Source organism: Pseudonaja textilis, chromosome 14, assembly GCF_049901715.1.
Source record: "Pseudonaja textilis isolate UNSWEBS1 chromosome 14, rPseTex1.2, whole genome shotgun sequence".
Lineage (NCBI taxonomy): Eukaryota > Metazoa > Chordata > Lepidosauria > Squamata > Elapidae > Pseudonaja > Pseudonaja textilis.
The window spans coordinates 1497848-1512788 of record NC_142003.1 but is presented as its reverse complement, the minus strand read 5'-3'; the positions used below and the strand labels follow the sequence as shown (position 1 = coordinate 1512788).

The 14941-nt window shown below is 46.6% G+C and overlaps 1 protein-coding gene across 9 annotated transcripts in view; it reads left to right on the top strand.

The window, feature by feature from the left end:
- MPRIP (myosin phosphatase Rho interacting protein) overlaps window positions 1–14941 on the top strand; it is a 73083-nt gene that overhangs the window by 48058 nt on the left and 10084 nt on the right. For 7 of the 9 annotated variants that reach the window (XM_087912830.1, XM_087912828.1, XM_026704385.2 and 4 more), the window contains 5 exons: window positions 3367–3958; window positions 5087–5203; window positions 7830–11684; window positions 13769–13916; window positions 14333–14450. In XM_087912830.1, coding sequence (XP_087768956.1) covers window positions 3367–3958; window positions 5087–5203; window positions 7830–11684; window positions 13769–13916; window positions 14333–14450 — 4830 coding nt within the window. The remainder of the gene's footprint in view (window positions 1–3366; window positions 3959–5086; window positions 5204–7829; window positions 11685–13768; window positions 13917–14332; window positions 14451–14941) is intronic. The other 2 variants (XM_087912832.1, XM_087912833.1) reach the window with 1 other exon arrangement.

Below are 14941 nucleotides of genomic sequence, written 5' to 3'. Positions count from 1 at the left end.
AAGAGAGTAATTCCAGAGTATAATCCTTTGAGACCATGCCTTGAAAAGATGACATGGAGAATCTACACAAGTCAACCCCAATGAGTCATTCTGACATTCCTCACCAACTTGGTGGTCTGTTCCCATATTTTTTCTGCTCTATTAATGTTGAAAATCAACATGTAATTCTTCTTCATGAAGGAAATTTGCATTTGATTGTAACTGCTGTCTGTAGAACTAAATCTACTTTGACCTGAGTTGGGCTACCATTGCCAACTTGTCAAGTTTCAATCCCAATCAAACGTCAATAGATGATGATAAAAATAACTAGCTTGATTCTTTTGCATTTGCAACTGGTGTGCCAGGAACCTTTTTCTACGTGGAGATTAGATAATTCCTAGAGTCAATGCCATAAAACAGATTTTAAGAAGCTTCCACGTTGATAGCTAGATGTTGATGGCTCATCTTAGAGAGCCAACTAAAGTTTGTTGATTTTAAAGAAAATGGAATAAGTCGTCCATTCATTCAAGCCTTCCCTGCCATTTTAAGGAGTGGTTGGGAAAAGATAGCCAACCAAAAAAAGATTTTCCTAAAAGTTAGCAAGATCTTCTTCCTATATGGTAGATCTATCCATTCCCACTGGTGAGCGTTTTCCATGATCTTCAGAAACTACAACCGATAGCCAGACACTGGGCTCATCCTGAAAAGAAAGCAACATATTTTTTTTTCTAGCTTGCTCATCTTTTCAAGCTAGTAGGGATAGTAAAAGCAGTCCATGGCTAAGTTAGGGGAATGCAGCCCTAGAGTTAAATTATTACGTTATTTTAATTTTAAGTCCACCCTGCAAATGTGCACGCTGGAGGCTGGCATGTTTCCATTGTGTGACAAGATTTTGTTTCCAGCATCCTCCAAACTTTTTCCCCTTGCCTGTTTTTGCCTGTCTGTCTCGCTCCCCTTCCGTTTGGACGTCCACCTTGGCAGTGAGCACCGCAGCTTCCCTTGATGTGAGCACCGGCTTGCATTAGGTCCTGTGCTGGTCCTTGTCTTGGAGAAGGAGCCATGTTGTAGCCACCCCCCTTCCCTTTCACTGCTAAATGCCTGGGAAGAAATGCACTAAAAAGCTATTTGATGCACACACACACACACACACAAGCTTTTTGGAGAGGAGAGGAACAATACAAAATCTGAGCCGTTTGTATCTCTGTAGGATAATATATCCAGTTTGTCCTTGAAGGATGTTCTTGGTGCAGTGGAGATTTCCTGGTTGAAAGCAAATGTCGAGAAAGGGGGAAATTTGTAAAAATACAGAATGGGAGTCTGTCAGGGAATTGTGCAGCAGGTGTCCAAATGGAGTCAGAGATGGTGGCACGAACTTGTAGTTTTATATAAATAAGTATTTTTAAATAAGATAGGCAAAAAGGAACATCGTCAGGTAAATCTACTCGGCAAGAACATCGTGAGGTAAATCACAGAGCGCACAGAGGAAAAAGGCGGGAAACAAGGAAACTCCCCCTTTACACTCACAGCAACCAATCACAGCTTTCATTGCCTCATGAAGTGGCCAACTTTCTTCAACCAATCAGCTACAGCTGTGTGTTCTTACTCTGTTGTCCAATCCCTCACTTCTCCAGCAATCAAATATCTTAACAGACATATCTTAACATTAAATAATATAACAGAGTCCCATTTTCCTAGATTAAATTAAATATCTTAACAGAGTCCCATTTTCCTAGATGTATTCTGAGGGGGCCTTGGTGCTCTCTGAGCTTGGTTGTTTTCTTGCAGATATTTCATTACCAAACTAGGTAACATCCTCAGGGCTAGTAAGGAGTGGGACTTACTCTCAGTTTATGTTCTAGTGGCTTGCCCTGTCAGTGTTGGTGGGGCTGGTCTTAAAGGTTTTTTGATTGGGATGTTTATGGTTGATTTGTTCTTTGATTGGAGCATTGCTTACTTGATTGTTGGTCTGATGTTTATCTTGAAGTTAATTTATGCTCATTTGGGTGCTGATTGCTGATTGAGAGAAGTTTGGGTCTCCCCCCCACACCTCCCCATGAACATACATGAACATCACAATTAACATCAGACCAACAATCAAGTAAAAATTCACCAATCAAGGAACTGCCAAACTAGCCAACAATAAACATTTCAACCAAAATAAAACCTTTTAAGGCCAACCCAGAGCAAGCCACTAGAATATAAACTGAGAGCAAAAACCCACCCCCGTCTAACACGGATGATGTTCCCCAGTTGGGTCATGAAATGTCTGCAAAAAAGCCACCAAGCTCAGAGAGCATCAAGGACCCCTCGTTTCAGCCCTGAGCTACAAATATGCTCCGTTATTGGTAGATGTCTTCTTTCGTGACAGAGACAAAACATTGCAATCCGCCCTCAATTTTATTTCCTAGGATGCTTTTATGATGCCGCTCGGTGCTTTAAGTCATGCTTCTGTTATTAGCAACTGAAGTCAGCTAGAGGGAAGAGGACCTTCAATTCTTCTGTGGGGTGTAATGGAAACGGAAAATTCTTGCCCTGGTCTCAAGGGAAGGTCTTCTTGGGGAAAACTGGCCTCTTCTTGACCTGCTCAGCAAAAAGAAAAAAAAAAGGATTTCATGAATGTCTTCATTGTAATGCTGGTGAATAATGATGCTGAAACTCACAACAGCTTTGTTATGAGCATAAATCTCGCTCTTTTCGGGAGAAATGGAGGAGAAAATAGTTAAGGAACATTTGTGAAGAGCAGGGAACATGGAAAAGGAGAGAGGCCAACAGAAGCTAAAATAGGGTGTCCATCACAAAAAGCAGAAGCAAGTTTCCAAACACACAATAGCACTTTGCGCAGGACGTTTTAGATTGTTTTAGCTTTTGTGATCTTTTCTGTTCATTTGAAGATAAATCTTTGTTTTGTGTCTGTTCTGTGTTTAGCATTGTTACTTTAAAAAAAAAACAATTCTGGCTCCAAACATCAGGTAATTTTACAAAGTCGGCTTAAGCCGATTTTGATGCAAAGGTGTGAAGCGGGTGTGACCAGGACTGGTTGAATGTTCGAAGTTTGCACCTTGCAGACTGGGAAGAAGAATGGAAACTTTGTACAATCATGAATTGTATTATAGGGACAAGGAAAGGCTCCCGACTCTGTATCAGTCGGAAGGTTAATCAGCCAGATCTTTACATCGTCAACGCTGTTCTGGGTTTCTTAAGCCAAAAAATAGACATTATCTTGAATATGATGCCAGAATAACTCGGTTTCTACTCAAATTCCACGCCTCCAGTAGTTTTGGCCTCTGATGGTGTCTTCCTGGAGTAATCAGAGAAGAACATAGGGATGAAAATTTGGGTCTGTGTCTAACTTCTCTTCTCCTCTCCTCTCGAATCCCCTCTTACCAGCTCCCTGCCCGAGGAGAAGAGCAAAAATGGCACCTCCTTTGAGACTTGTCCCAAGCCAAGCGAGAAGCAGGAGATGGAGCAGGCCGAGATTGACCCCGAATACAAGCGCAGTCGAGCCAGGGAACGCCGAAGAGAAGGTCGCTCCAAAACCTTTGACTGGGCTGAGTTCCGCCCCATCCAGCAAGTCCTGGCTCAGGAGAGAGCCAACTTGGCAGAGACTCTGAAGGACACCTCCGCTTCATTCCCCAAGGAGCCCGGCCCCTCGGAAACGGACCCCGGGGAACTGGAGCGAGAACGTGCCCGCCGAAGAGAGGAGAGAAGGAAGCGCTTTGAACACCTGGATGCTACTGATGGAGGAAGCCCAGAAGACTTCTCCAGGATGGAGGTGGATAGGCTTTCGGGGTTGCCTGCCGGTATGGAGGCCAAGTCTCAAAGTGTCCATGTGGAGATTGAGCAGAGGTGGCATCAGGTGGAGACCACTCCTCTGCGGGAGGAGAAACAGATCCCTATTGCCCCGCTTCATCTTCCTCAGCCGGAGGAGAACGGCGAGATACTCCATAAGCAGCATCTGACTGTGCTGCTGGAAAAGGAGGTAATGTGGGGAAGGGAAGGGAAGGGAAGGAAGGAAGGAAGGAAGGAAGGAGGGGGAAGGAAGGAAAAAAGAAAAACTGAAGGGAGGGAAGGAAGGAAAACTGGAGGGAAGGAAGGAGAATGAATGAATGAATGAATGAATGAATGAGGGAGGGAGGGAAGGAAAGGAAAGGAAGGAAGGAAAAAAGAAAAACTGAAGGGAGGGAAGGAAGGAAAACTGGAGGGAAGGAAGGAGAATGAATGAATGAATGAGGGAGGGAGGGAAGGAAAGGAAAGGAAGGAAGGAAAAAAGAAAAACTGAAGGGAGGGAAGGAAGGAAAACTGGAGGGAAGGAAGGAAGGAGAATGAATGAATGAATGGATGAATGAGGGAAGGAAGGAAGGAAGGAAGGAGGGGGAAGGAAGGAAAAAAGAAAAACTGAAGGGAGGGAAGGAAGGAAAACTGGAGCGAAGGAAGGAAGGAGAATGAATGAATGAATGAGGGAAGGAAGGAAGGAAGGAGGTGGAAGGAAGGAAAAAAGAAAAACTTGAAGGGAGGGTAGGAAGTAAAACTGGAGGGAAGGAAGGAAGGAGAATGAATGAATGAATGAATGAATGAATGAATGAGGAAGGAAGGAAGGAAGGAAGGAAGGAAGGAAGGAAGGAGGGGAAGGAAGGAAAAAGAAAAACTTGAAGGGAGGGTAGGAAGTAAAACTGGAGGGAAGGAAGGAAGGAGAATGGATGAATGAATGAGGGAAGGAAGGAAGGAAGGAGGTGGAAGGAAGGAAAAAGAAAAACTTGAAGGGAGGGTAGGAAGTAAAACTGGAGGGAAGGAAGGAAGGAGAATGAATGAATGAATGAATGAATGAATGAATGAGGGAAGGAAGGACCCCTGGAGACCCTAGTGGCAAAGTCACTACTCATGGTCAGTTGTGAAGAGATCAAGAAGACCTGCTGCTTCCCACTTCCCATCTTGGAAACGTGTTCACTTTAGTTCAGGTTGGAAGCTCTTGGGCCAGGCAGCCGTCCGACCAAGTTGGTTTTCCTTATTGCAAATACAGGCTCCAACCACGGTCTAGACTTGATGATCTTTGGGTCCCCCCCCCACCCCCCCCCACCCTTGTTTAACACCTTCCCTGTTTCACTTTCAGCTGGAACAGAGTCAAAAGGCAGCTTCGGAGCTCTTGGAACAGAACCGTGTCCTACAAGACCAGCTCAAAGTAGCTTTGGGACGTGAACAAAGTGCTCGGGAAGGTTACGTCCTGCAGGTAGGAGGAGACCCGGAGCTCTGCCTCAGGGGGTCAGCTGGGCTTTGTCCATTGGGGCTTCAGTCCGGGATGCTTGCAAAGGGGCCTAGATTTCCAGAGGACGTTGGCCAGGCCTTTTATCTGCTGAGAGCGAGGCGTGACGGGGTCAGTGGATTTTAGGCTTCCCCTCTTCACAAGGCCTCCCCTTTCATTACAGTATATGTGATGAGCGGGTTGTGCCAGAGTCCTGAGTTATGTCCTGGGGGACAATGGCCACAGCATCCAGAAGCTTCAGTGAGGTGAAATACAAGGACTCTTTGACTTACAACAGTTCATTTCGTGACCGTTGAAAAATTTCATATGAGCGTTTTTCCCACCTTACGACCGTTGCAGCCATCCCCGTGGTCATGTGATCAGAACTCAAAGGCTTGGCAACTGACTCCTATTTATGACGTGTCCCCCAAGTCAAATGATAATAATATTTCTAACTTTTTTTGGGTTTTTTTTCCCCATCCTGAAACGACTGAAAGTTGAAACTTCTCTTAGCAGGACGACCCTAGAAATGGAGGGTTGTGAATTCTGGCTCAGAACAGTCCTAATCTCATTAACTTGGAGTGGTTCGTGATGGCCTCTGGCCCCAAATCCCTTTGTTTAAAACGCTAAAAGTTTTTAGAATGTAGACCCAAATCACTGGTCAAAAACCTGAATTGTGTTGTTGACAAACTAGTGATATTGGCTGCATATTTCTCCTTTTTTCCTTTTTTTTAAAAAAAGCTTGCTGGGCCATCCAGAAGGCAAAGTCCAAATCTGAAGCTTGCGACGAGCTTGATGACCCACAATAATACGTTTTTAGCCTTCTTTCTTTCTTTCTCTCTCTCTCTCTTTCCCAATTCATGGTGTCCACGTTGCAGGTTTTCCTCCCATTGAGTCCTTGAGATCTGTCTAGAGCCAGGTTGCACGCATGTCGTACTTGGAGCCCTACTGAATCTGTCGCAATACAACTTTCTCTTGCCTCGAGCCTGACTGCGCTCTTCATTTTTAACAACAATGGCGCATGACTGGGTTTTTTCCCCCTTGCTTCTCGCCAGACAACTAGCTCCTTTTGGGGGAAAGTTTGGGGAGCTGGTTCTACTAATCTTCCTTGGGGACAGGGCACCGTGCATGGGGGATTGTTCTGCTGTGAAAGCATGGATCTGAGTGTCACATCTGTGGGCTGTCCCTTGCAGCCATCCCAGGACAGCGAGGCAGGGCTGGTGATTAGGCTGAACGCTGGGCTTGTCCTGTCTGTTGTCTTCTCCATACCATGTGGCCTTCTTTCCCAACCATTGCACGAATCTCTGTACACTCTTTCTCTGCGCATGAATCATGTTTTTCTTTCGCATCTCTTTAAAGGACTGTTTCCTTTGGACCTTTTGTTTTCATCTTACCTCTGTCCTTCCACCCTACTTCTCTGGACATGGCAGGCAGAACGAAGTTTAGGTAGACCTAGAACCTCAACATCAACATTTCATTCCCACCTTGTTTTTTCTAGGAACGTAAAGCATCAAATGCTATTTTATTCCTCTAAAATTTAGGGCAGGAAGGAGTTGGGCGGGGCAGTTGTGGCCAGCTGCAGCAAAGGGAAGAGGGGAAGGGACAGGTGTGTGGGTTTTGTGGGTTTCCTGGTTCGTATTAGATGAAGTTTGGTGTTATTGTTTATTTGCAAAAAACACTAGATTGAAATCTGGGTGCCAGGAAAAACAACTCAGCTGCCACCGGGCAGAGCAGCTCAGAGCTCACCCTGTCCTGAAAGTTTGAGAGAACTTTGACAGAGACACAATCCCAGAACAAAATAGATTGTTTTATTAATGTTAATTAAAAATTTGCATACTGTCCAACTCCCAACAACTTGGGGTGGTTCACAAGTGACAACATTCAAAGGATATAAAATGAGGTCCTAATAAACAGCAGTGAAGGACAGCAAACCAGACAGGAAAACTCACCAAACTCACACAATCAAACGGGGCTCGGTCACCATTCCCAAAGATCTGGGTGCGGATCCACCTCTCCAAGGTCCCTCGAAACACCAGTAGGGTGGGGGTGGAATCAACTGGATCTAGGAGGAATTCCACAGAGAGGGCCCAATTCTGGCTCCCATTTCTAGCTCAGCTTTGAACCCCAAAGGTGAGATTTGTCTTTGTGAAGTTGCTTGCTGATTCCTAGCGTACCGTTGGGTCCTCCCTCTCACCCCTTCCGTTTTCATTCTCTCTCCAATCTCTCCTTTACTTGTCTTTTACGCCATTATTTTCCCTGGTGTCCATTGTTTTCCCCCCCTCCCTTTTGGTTTATTCAAGTTGTTTCTTTCAGGGTCTTTTGTGTACAACCTGTTGTGGTGTTTTATCATCCATGCTGTCTGTTAAAGTTGGAAGATGTTCTCCCTGTTACCCTTGAAACAAAAAAATGGGGGGGGGGGGGTGTTTGTTTCTGGCCGCTTTTGAAAAACCAAAAAACGAAACAAACCAGGAGAGCAATTCGAATTGGAGCTGAAAGGGAATGAACAAAGCCATTCAACGCGTTCTGTGGCCTTAAACCTAACCAGAGATGTGACACTCAGAACCGGGCACCAAGAATGCTACTAATTTTCTATTCAATTAATTTTCTTTTAAAGACTGAAGTGGCCTCCTCCTCTTCCTCCTCCTCCTCCTCCTCTTCCTCAGGGGCCTGGGAGAGGCTCCATAAAGTCAACAAAGATCTCCAGGGCGAATTGGAAGCCCAATGCCAGCGGCAGGAGATGATCAATCAGCAGATCCAGTCGCTCAAACGTAGCTATGGGGAGGCTAAGGACGTCATCCGACATCATGAAGCGGAGATCCAGAGCTTGCAAGCCAGGCTCAGCAATGCGGCTGCCGACCTCTCCATCAAGGAGCAGACCTTGGCCAAGCTGAAGAGCGACCTGAAGGCCGAGAAGAAGAAGACCGAGGAGCAGATGGAGGAATGGCAGCACAGTGAAACGACCCTGAATTCCCAGCTGAAGGCTAGCGAGCAGAAGCTGAAGAAGGCAGAAGCGCTCCTGCTGGAGAAGACCCAAGAGCTGAGAGATTTAGAGATGCAACAGGCTTTGCAGAGAGACTACCAGAAAGAAGTCCAACGTCTCCAGGATCGCATCGCCGACCTGAGCCTGCAGCTGAGCGCCGGAGAACAATCCCGAATGCTGATGGAGAAGAAGCTCCAGAAGAATTACGAGTCGTTGCTAGAAAGCTGTGAGAGGGAGAAGCAGATCTTGATCCAGAGCCTCAAAGAAGCGGAGGATAAAGCCAGCGAATACGAGAACCAGCTTCAGAACAATGAGCAACAGAAGGAGATCCTTCTGAAGGAGAAGCTGAGCGCCAAGTTTGAAAGCAGCGAACTGGTCCATCAACTGGAGGATCATCTAGAAATGAAAGAAGCCAGCATCCGGAAGCTGGTGGAACATATCAAGAGTCTGGAGGAGGAAAGGGATCAAATTAAATGCCGATTCCAGGAGCTGATGAACCAAGTTGCAGAATCCGATAACGAAGTGGCTAAGTTGCAAGCCAAGCTGCAGCTGGAGGAGAGCAGCTACCACGCTCTGGAGCACTCCCACGAGGTGATGTCAGAGCAGTTCCATAACTTGCAGCAGATTTTGAAAGAGAAAGAGGAGGAGTTGAGACAAGTGAGAGAAACCCATTTGAGCTTTGTGGAGAAGAAAAAGGAGCAGGACTTCCGTGAACCTCCGACTACTGTGGGTAGCAATCAAGAAGAAAAAGAAGACTACCCAGCCAAAGAAGAGGATTTGGAAACATCGGCTGAAGGAAGTTCTGTGCTGAAGGTTGCAACAAACGCAACTGGTATTGGCCAGGTTGAAGATCCAGCACAATATTCCCCAAAGCAAGGGAGAAGACTCCCAGATCTGGGATGCATGCTGATTGAGGATAGTCATGAAGGGCCCAGTAGCATCCAGAGCCAAATCTGTGGACCTACTGTGGTGAGCATTGAAGAACGTTCTTCTCCATCGAAGTCGGCAGATCTTCCAGAAATAGAGATGGGTCAGAAAGATTCAACGAAACTTGATGCGGAAATACCAGGAGCCAAAAGACAACGGATACGTTTCTCCAACATCCAGTGCCAAAAATATATCCATCCTGATGGATCAGAGAAGATGTGGGTCAGCAGCACTTCCTCTGACACAAGCCAGGAACGGTCCCTTTCGGAAGAAAGCATGACTTCTGAACCGGCTTTTTGTTACCCAGCCTCGGGTGATTCTGAGACCTACTTATCTATCATTCACTCCCTAGAAACCAAACTTTACATCACCGAAGAAAAGCTCAAAGATGTAACCATGAAACTTGAAAGTCAACAGGGCCAAAATCAAGACGCCCTCATGGTCCTTCACCACCAGTGGTCTGGCATCGAAGCTCAGCTTAGAGAACAGCTTCAAGACAGCTTGGCTCAAATTAGAGAGTTGGTGTCCCAGGTAGAGAGCGAGAAGGAAGAAAAACTCAAGCTGAATGAGAACCACATCCATGAGCTGGGCAAGCTCCATGAAAAGACCAGCCGAGCATTAATGTGCCTAAATCAGCGCAGAGAAGAACTAAAACGTGTGGGCACCTCTGATAAAGGAAAAGAGGGAGAGATGTTCTTGGATGCTCTGTCCAGCATTGAAAGCACTTTAATGGATGCAATCCAGATGTTGCAAAAGGCACTTCCCCCTGCTGAACACCAACCAGGGGAACATCTGGCAGTCCAAGCTTTGCAGGCTACAGACATCTGCTGGGATGAGAACAACGCTTCTTCTCCCCAAGGGAACCAACAGCTGGAATTTTCTGTAGAAGAACAGCTGAAGTTGCTGTCCAGGAGGGTGGCTTTTGAAGCTTGTTTAATCAACCAGATAGCAGAGTCTCTGACAGATGCCTCTTCAAAGATCTCAGTAGCTCTTGGAGAGATTCATGCCACTCTGGAGACAGTCTTATTGGAGCCTTCAAATATCTCCCATACTGCTGTGGCTTTGGCTGACGTCTTGTCTAAGAAGCTGTTGTTGGAAGATGAGTTCTGGAGACAGGTAGAAGAATTGAGAAAGCACTTGAGGGTCAAAGAAGAAGGGGAGGAAGGCAAGATGGAGACCTTGGACTTTCCTCCGTATCTCATCCAGTCGGTTACTGACAGCACGCTGGTTAAAGCCGAACTGGGTTTCGTGGCTCAGAAAATGAGAGAATCCTTCCATCAGAGATTAAAAGCCATGGAAGAAGACCTCCACAACGCCAAAACAGCCCTCCAGCAGCATAAGTGCATGTTGGAAGAAATCATTAAAGCCTACAAGTCTCCCGAATTTGATGGCATCATGCACCAGATCTCCAAAGCTCTTGAGATCCAAGAAGGCATTTCGGAAGCATCCCGAACGACCTGGCACGTCAGCCTTCAGGACCGCATTTTGGAAGCTCAGAGCATACAGGATCTCAGCAGTCAAGCCCTGGCAGCTGTCCAGGATGATCTGGCTCAGCAGCTCAAAGACAAAGCCAACGTTCTGAAAGAGATTGCGGCTGCCCTTCTCTCCATGTCCCCTGACGACGCCTTAAAAGATTGTCAGAAGCTCCTCAAAATCTCCCGCAGTCCTCCTTACGAGATGTGCATGGGGGATCTTGAACGCTACTCTTCTCTGCTCGTTCAGGATGCGATTATTCAGGCCCAGGTGTGTTACGGGGCCTTCAGAGCAAGGCTGGAGTACACAAAGGAAGCCAAGGTGTACAAAGAGTCTCTGCAAAACATGGACGCCTTGTGCCAGGAGCGCATACAGGCAGTCACGGTCCTCAGAGAAGAGTATGAACTGTTGCTGCAGAAACAGCAGAACGAGTTTGCCGATATGATTGCCATGCTCAAAAGAGAGAACGAAGACCTCAGAGCCAAGGTGGAGCAGTTGGACAACCAGCGGAGGCTCCTGGAAGAGGAGGAACATAAGCAGAGCCAAAAAATAGCCGAACTTCAGAGCCAATATGACAAGGAGATGCAGAAGGTGGTTGAGCAGCTCCATAGGACCGAGGACACCTTGCAGGTGGAACGAATTGAGGGGAGCCACCAGCTGGAGGCCTTCGTGCAAGATAAGGAGAACCTGGAGAGATACCATCTGGAGCAGATGCAAAGCTTAGAAGAAAAGTTCCAGGTCAAGATGAAAGAAATCCAGGTCCTCCACGATGAGGAACTGCAGATCTTGCAGGAACGCTACAACCAGAATCTCAAGAGCTTGGAAGAATCGCTGGAGAAGTATCAGAAGAAGCCTCCTGAAGCCACGGCCAGGATCATCTCCAGCGCAGAAGCCCCCGGAGAAGACCAACACGACAACAGGATCCAGGGCTTGGGGAATGATCCCAATGCCCTCCACGGATTGAGAGAGCGGATTCAAGAACTGGAATCCCAGATGAATGTCATGAGAGATGAGCTGGAGAACAAGCAGCTGGAAGGGAACGCGCCCACCTTGAGGGAGAAATACCAGAAGGACTTTGAGAACCTTAAGGTCTTTGTTTGTTCGTCTTAATCTTGCTACCTCACGGTCATGTAGTCTGACCTCCCTCCCCTCCCTTGTTAAGAGCAAGCATGCTGATTAACCAGCTGGGCTGCGGGTAGAATCCAGCGGTAGACGCTTTCTCAAGGCGTTTCGCATTTTTAAAATACCAACCGTGGCATCAGTTTAGCCTCCTAGGGCCTTGGACGCACTTAAACTAGAATGCGAGTCCTTGGGATTAGGCAAATCCCTTGACCTTTAGGGAACAAACTGGCCATTTTTTTTCCCAGTGCTGACATCATTTTCTCGACATTATGAAGTTCAAGTCACCGGGAGGTCCAACTTAATCAAAGGAGACCTTCTGAAGATTAAGAGGGCTGGAAGGCAGCGTGCCAGGAAAGCTCCAGTTTAAGAAGATAACACCCACCAAATTGAGGGTCACAGATAGTAAACCAGATAAACTAGTACATAAACTAGGTCTTGATGGATCGCTGTAACTCTCTGTAGCTCTTGTGCAGTCAGAGAGATCCAGTCCAGGAGGGGGCCTGGATGAAGCATTCAGTCTCCTCCTGGTTGCTCCCTTGAGCTGACCTAGCGTACACGGCCCCCGCAGTAGAGGGGCTGTACAACTGCAGATTCCTCTGAATATCAGTCTGATCTTCCCCAGCCGGATCTCCTAGGAGAGTTAAGACTCTAGACTCCATTTGGCTGAAGTGAAAAGGTTGGGTGGGTGTTACCTTAAACTGGAGCTTTCCTGTCACGCTGCCCTCCAACCTTCAGAAGATCTCCTTTGATTCAGTTGGACCGCCTGGTGACTTGATCTTCCTAATGGGGGTGGGCAGGGGTTTCCTGCCCCTAGAAAATCTGCCCTATCTCCCCCTCCCTCCGTTAGACGGTGAGGAAAGAGATGGGACCTGGGTAACCTTTCTCTCATTTGTAATAATTGCACGCCCTAAAGAAGCCCCTTGTCTTTTTTTCCCCTTTCACCATGGAACAGGGTGCTTGTTGTTCCTCACCATTTACTCACCATGTCTAAAAACATCTAACTGGATCAGCATCGTTGCTTCTGCTTAAAATCTCCCCCACTACATCCATTCATTGCCCATCAAATTAGGAAAAAGAGCCGATTTCCCAGTAAGGATTCTCATTTGAGAAACATGCTCTTATAATGTTCCCTCCTTGCAAACTCACTCGGGTGTAAAGAGGTGGAACATGGCGACATTCCTCCGATTTGCAGTAATTTACACACCCTAAAGAGATCACTTGTCGTTTTCCCCCTTTCATAATTACAACACAGCAGCCTAGCCTTGGGAAGCGAGGCTCTTTGTTATTCACACCACACATAGGTTGAACAATGGGCTGTGGTGGATTCCTGGTTATGAATAAAAAGTAGCATTAGGAGCTGTGGTGGCCCGGTGTTTAGAAAGCAGCACTGCAGGCTGACTCTGCCCACGGCCAGGAGTTCAATCCTGACCAGCTCAAGGTTGACTCAGCCTTCCATCCTTCCGAGGTCGGTAAAACGAGGACCCAGATTGTTGGGGGCAAGAGGATGACTCTGTAAACTGCTTAGAGAGGGCCGTAAAAGGACTATAAAGCGGTATATAAGTCTAAGTGCTATTGCTATTGGGACAGGTATGGTTTAGGGAATCTTTACTCATGTGAAGTCCTACTCCTGATAGACAAGGGAGGAAAAAGGACTGAGTAGAGCTTGCAAGCTAGGATTAGAATTGTTAGTCCCTGCAACAGTGGGGGGGGTTTTCCCTCCCCAAGTTTGAATGCCCACCTCCTTTTAGAACCTTTACAAGGGATCCTAAAATAATACTTCCTTAAAGCTTTTGCAGTGCTTCTTCCATTATGGTAAAGATTGGTAGTGGTGGTGGAGAATGCTAGATGTTCTAACCTAGCTAGGAACTGGTCTGTCTTTCACTACAAGGTTGTTCCTTCAGGGACGAGTCTTCTCGTTGGCCCCTTTTCTTCTCCAGACCCTGCCTATATCGTTACGGGAAGAAGTTGTGTGTGTGTGTGTGTGTGTGTGTGTGTTTTAATGGGCTGGGGCAACTGTGCCAATGCAATCCTCCTTTCTGGCTTTCTTGAAGGCAACATGTGAACGGGGGTTTGCAGCCATGGAAGAGACCCACCAGAAGAAGATCGAGGACTTGCAGAGGCAGCATCACCGAGAACTGGAGAAGCTGAGAGAGGAGAAAGACCGTTTGCTGGCCGAGGAAACGGCCGCCACGATCTCCGGTAGGTCCAAGGGAAGAAGAGAAGGCAGGTGTGTTTTTCCGACAACTGCATGTCGGTAGTCCTCAGCTTAACTACCAGTTGCTTAACCACTGCTCAGAGTTATGATGGACTTCCCCAGAGCTACATATGACCCCTTTTCAGAGTTATGACAGACACACACAGACAAATACACACACACACACACTCTGTGGCCATGATTTGCTGGTTTCCAGTGTTTACTTCCAATTTCTGGCAAAAACAAGGCCACGGTGTTCACTTAATGACAGCTGCAAAAAAATACACAACGCCTTAAAATCTGATCCGGCCTCATGGTGCCCCGACTTACCACTGCAATAATTTAAGAACCATAATTCTGGGCTCCCTTGCGGTTATAAATCAAGGATTTCCTGTAATCCCTCCTTTCTTTTCCTTTCCAGCCATCGAAGCCATGAAGAACGCTCACCGGGAAGAACTTGAACGGGAGCTGGAAAAAACCCACCGCTCCCAAATTAGCAGCATCAATTCAGACATTGAAGCCTTGCAGAGACAATACTTGTAAGAGATGCTCTTGTCCCGTGTGTTTTGCTGTCTGGGGCCACATCAGTTGGGTTCCGTTGTGCTTGGCTGGCATTTGGGCTGTTTCTGAGTTTGTCTGCACCCTATGATTATTATCTGAGCACGCAAACACACTCCCATGCACACACAAAACACCAACTCCATTTAATTTTCCCTGTCTTCTACAGCTATCCAGGTAGGGAGCATCGCTGTCCATACGAACTGCTAATGCCTCATTTATCTTCTCCGTTTCTTAGACTCCAACATTCTTCTATCTGTAGTACATTTTGTTTTTATTTATGAGCTGCTCCATAAGCCTTTGGCTGTAACATATTTTCTGCAAATATGTGTGTGTGCATGCGCACACAAACACACACACACACACATAATTTATTTTGAGGAGGTCACGGAAGGGTAATAAACAGATTTATTCTTGCAGATGCACCCAAAAAATGACCTAAACTGAATTTATAGATTTGTGCTTTAGCAGA